The sequence below is a fragment of the Talpa europaea genome, assembly GCF_964194135.1.
Source record: "Talpa europaea genome assembly, chromosome: 1".
NCBI lineage: Eukaryota > Metazoa > Chordata > Mammalia > Eulipotyphla > Talpidae > Talpa > Talpa europaea.
The window spans coordinates 32,187,959-32,192,460 of NC_140073.1; the positions used below are offsets into that span (position 1 = coordinate 32,187,959).

Here is a 4,502-nt window from a genome sequence, read left to right on the forward strand (position 1 = left end):
AATGTTTATAAATGAAATTTTAGATCACTAAAATAAGTCTGATTAATGTTTTTGATTTTATAATATTCAAATGAGATATTTTAGAAATATTTTCACACTTCTATTTTATCATTCTGATAACTATAGCTTTATTTTCTAATTTTCACTGAGTTTTTTATGCCCCAAACTCATTGTATTAGACTGTGGTACTTTCTTTGTCTGCCTTTATTATTATAATTGATTCTGTTTTTTAGGACTGTCTGAAATCACTAGAAGTCTGACCTTGACAAACTCTATGGCCAAACATGGAGAAGGTACGAACTCAAGAAAACAGTGAGAAACAGTGAGCAGTTGGTATTTTCATTATTGAAAATCATGGAGATTATCTTACTTAGGGCACAGACTACACTTCTGTTGAATTACTGCCTTAATAAAAGTATATAGAAATTGGATTATTTTGAAAGCATACCATTGTTTCTTGCACTGTCCCCCAAATGTTTATTCATTTTGTAACATTACTAATTCTGATAGGAAAAAGTTATACAGTTAAATATCTAAAGTTAGTGAGTTAATTAAATTAAGGTCTAGCCTCTGAGTGAATTGCATGCAGATCTCAAAAATTATCTTTTTAGGAGTAATGTGATAAAATTTTATATTGATATGTAAAATAAAAATTCTAATATTAAAAGTAATCTGCAATGGGCCTCCCCGGTGGCGCAGCAGTTGAGCGCTGGGCTGCGAAGTTGCCTGCAGCCTCTGCAGCATTGGTTCGATCCCTGGCCGCCGGAGAGGGTCCCACATGGTGCGCAGACCTCTCCTGCCACGCCCGCTGCTCCCCTCAGCAGTGTACTTCGTCAGTCTGCCTGTTCTGCTCCCGACTCTGGCTCTGGTGATTTCTCTCACCCTCCCATGCTTCTGACTGTACCCAGTGCTTATGTAAATAAATAAATTAATTTTAAAAAAAGTTATCTGCAATGTTTGAAAAGCTATATTAAAATAAATATAAAGCAAAAAGTCCAGGAAATAAATCACCCAATTGATAATAGTTGAATTGTGTGACAGTGGCCAGATATCAGACAAATGCTTTTTTGAATATTCCAGTGTTTTTTTCCAACATGGTTATGTAATATTTTGTTGAAAAAAACAAGATATTACTTTACTTAAATTAATTTTATAAACTTCTCTTTTACTGAAGTAACATTGCAGTATAACATCATGTAGACTTCAGATGTGCAGGATTATAAATCCATACATATGATTTTATTCTCTGCTGAAGGTCCAACTCCATCTTTCATGAAACAATTGAAACCTTATACCTTAATTTCCCACCCCCTCTTCCTTCTCTTCTGGTAACCACTAGTTTGATCTTATAGTTTTCAAAGTTTGTTTGTTTCTTTATGTACCACGAGGAATAAAATCACAGGGTGCTGGTCTTTCTTCCTCTGACTCTACTGTCTTCATTGTTTTATGTCTCCACGCCCTGGGTCTTCAAAATCTGGTTCTCCACAGCCTATTCATTACACTAATCATGCATTCATTTCTTGATATGTTGTTTGTTAGCCCATTTCATTCCTAAGGATGAGCTACCTGTGATACATATAAAACACAGAGTAATAGAGGCTATGAACAAGTTAGGAAGAGTGAAACATTAACAAGAAAACCACAGAAACCACAACCCAGAATAAATAATGACAATTTTGATATCTTCAAAAGGTGATATCAAGGGTTATTTCATTAATCCTTAGGAGTCAGAGAAGGTTTGGGATAGAAATGAATCTTAATAGATGAGGAGAAGCTACACAGGGTAATGATGGTGGGGGGTGGGAAAGAGCCAAACAGGAGAGAGAGAAAAACAAAGGCTAGAGAGGGTAGAGAACACTGAGATGATTCTAAATATTTCAGAAAAGTTTGGTTAAGTACGGGTGTTGGATAAGTACAAGTGTTGGATCCTGAACAGCAAGCAAAGAATCATATACATGTGATATATGATATATGAGAAGGTATACAGAGTGTGGTGCTAAAGAGGCTAAGCTTCATAGTGAAGCAGTAAAAAAAGAGCTAAAAAAATTAAGGGAATCCATTTGACATGATAAACTTTTTATTTTGGCAAGCAGTCACTTTGATAGATTCATTGTGATCGATAAGGGGACAAGAAGAATGGTTGGGAAATATACACACATATATATGAAGAGGAAAATGACAAGGTATGGAGAAGACTGATTTGAGATATTTGTAGGATTTCCAACTGGACTCTCCCAATAAATGATTAAACCTATTTTTTTTTTGAGAGATCTGTCTAGATGTCAAAGTTGAGAGATAGAGAAAATAACCAAAATTCTAGTAAAGGTGAATCAGCCTGCTTTTTTGCAAAGAAGAAACAAACAAAATTTCTGTAGAGCACATGTTTACAGCCTCAGTAGAGGAAGAAATGAATCTTAGAAATAACCAAAGAAAACCAGCAATATGTTTCATAAGTATGGACTAAATAAATATTCACATTTCCCTCAACAGGCATCATTCACAGAGATGGAGGTTGGAAACCACACTGGTGTGACAGAGTTCATCATCTTGGGGCTAACAAAGGACCCTGCGATTTCTGCCATTTTATTTGTGCTATTTCTACCAATATATACTGTTACTTTGGTAGGCAACATCAGCATAATCACATTAATAAGAACCTGTTCCCAGCTTCACACACCCATGTACCTCTTCCTCAGCCATTTGGCTTTTGTAGATCTTGGGTTTTCCTCTTCAGTCACACCTATAATGCTTACAGGATTCCTTAGAAATGGAATGACACTCCCTGTTACTGGCTGTGAAGCCCAGCTTTGTTCTGTGGTTTCATTTGGTACAACTGAGTGCTTCCTGCTGGCTGCCATGGCCTATGATCGCTACATGGCCATCTGTTCTCCCCTGCTCTACCCCACTAAGATGTCCTCCAGAGTCTGCAATCTCTTAGTGGGAGCTTCCTACTTTTGTGGGTGTGCGAATGGTTGGACATTTGCTATATGTGCAGCAATTCTGTCTTTCTGTGGCCCAAATGAGGTAGACCACTTTTTCTGTGATTTCGCCCCTTTAGTGAAACTTTCCTGTTCTGATATCTCCATTATTCAAATTATCCCTTCCATCTCTTCTGGATTCGTCATTATGTCTACAGTGTTAGTCATCTCTTTCTCCTACATTTTCATCCTCACTGCCATCCTGAAGATGCGCTCCACAGAAGGACGACACAAGGCCTTCTCCACCTGCACCTCCCACCTTACAGCCGTCACTCTCTACTATGGAACCATTACCTTCATATATGTCTTGCCCAAATCTGTCTACTCAACTTACCAGAACAAAATCATATCTGTGTTGTACACGGTGGTGATCCCCATGTTGAATCCCCTCATATATAGTCTGAGGAACAAAGATGTCAAGGAAGCTCTAAAAAAGGTAACTGCTGGAATATTTTCTTAGCATCCATTCTTAACATTTCAGATAAACTCCCCCTCCCAAGGACTTTACTGAAATCTATTACTGATCGCTTAGAGTCACAACACTGTTTATTTATTTATTCATCAAACAATATTTTATATTCGCTATGCACTAGACCTTATTCTTGTGTGCTACACTTATTAACAAGATTATTCCCCATAAAGATTCTGTTAAGTCCTATTGTTATTTTTATTCTTACACCTAAATTGTGTGGGCAAAGAAATATTATGTATGTAAATTAAAATTAAAGGGGGACCCTTTCCTTGATCTCAACTAAGGGAATCAACCCAAAAGTCAAAGCACAGCAGAAACGGCCTTGCCAATAAGATGTGTCAACAACAAAAATTGTCTCCTTGAAAATAAAAATCCAAATTCCTTGAATGTAAGACCTTAAATACTTAGGGTAGATGTTAGCAATTTCCTTGTTCTCCTCAAAGCATAGGCAAAATAGAAATGTTAAGCATACACTTGTAGGACTTCCCCTGTAAAATTTCTTTAAAATATTTAAGTGTTTTCCTTGCTGATTGTATACAATCCACTCTGAGGCTCAGAATTTTAACAGCCTTCCCAGAAAATCTGGAGGCTGTAACTGGGCTTGAGTCCTTGGTTTTAATTCTTTAATAAACTCACTTACCTTACTTGGTTCAGTTTCTTTAAGTCAACAAGTCGCTACCCCAACTCACACAGATAAGAAGTTTTGGGACCAGTTTTGAACAAGAAAGTCTGTTCCAAAATAAGTTTCTCCATTTAATTTGCACAGAAATCCCATTATGTGTATATTGTAAGTTCACCTCAGTTTACAGATGGGGATACTGATCCTTTGAGTGATCCAACAGTTTTTCTGGATAGGTGAACTTAAGACCTGAATACAGAGGAACCAAGTCCTCTAATTCCATGCATTTAATCTGTATTTTCACAGAAGTCAGTCCATTGACTTCACAACATTACAGATCTACAGAATTTGAGGGGTTCAGGAAGAACTCAAGCCTAAATTGTTATTTTATATCAGTTTTTAGAACCAACTCTAGCCGCACAAATGTATAGTT

At 36.8% G+C, this 4,502-nt stretch overlaps 1 protein-coding gene across 1 annotated transcript; it reads left to right on the forward strand.

Annotated features, from left to right (window-relative positions):
* Window positions 1-2,505: 2,505 nt before the first annotated feature.
* On the forward strand, window positions 2,506-3,438 carry LOC311167517 (olfactory receptor 5P1-like; the record flags this gene model as incomplete). The annotated part of the gene is made up of 1 exon (XM_084228573.1): window positions 2,506-3,438. One exon carries the CDS (start codon window positions 2,506-2,508, stop codon window positions 3,436-3,438), a length of 933 nt encoding a protein of 310 aa, XP_084084699.1.
* Between the last annotated feature and the right edge of the window lie 1,064 nt (window positions 3,439-4,502).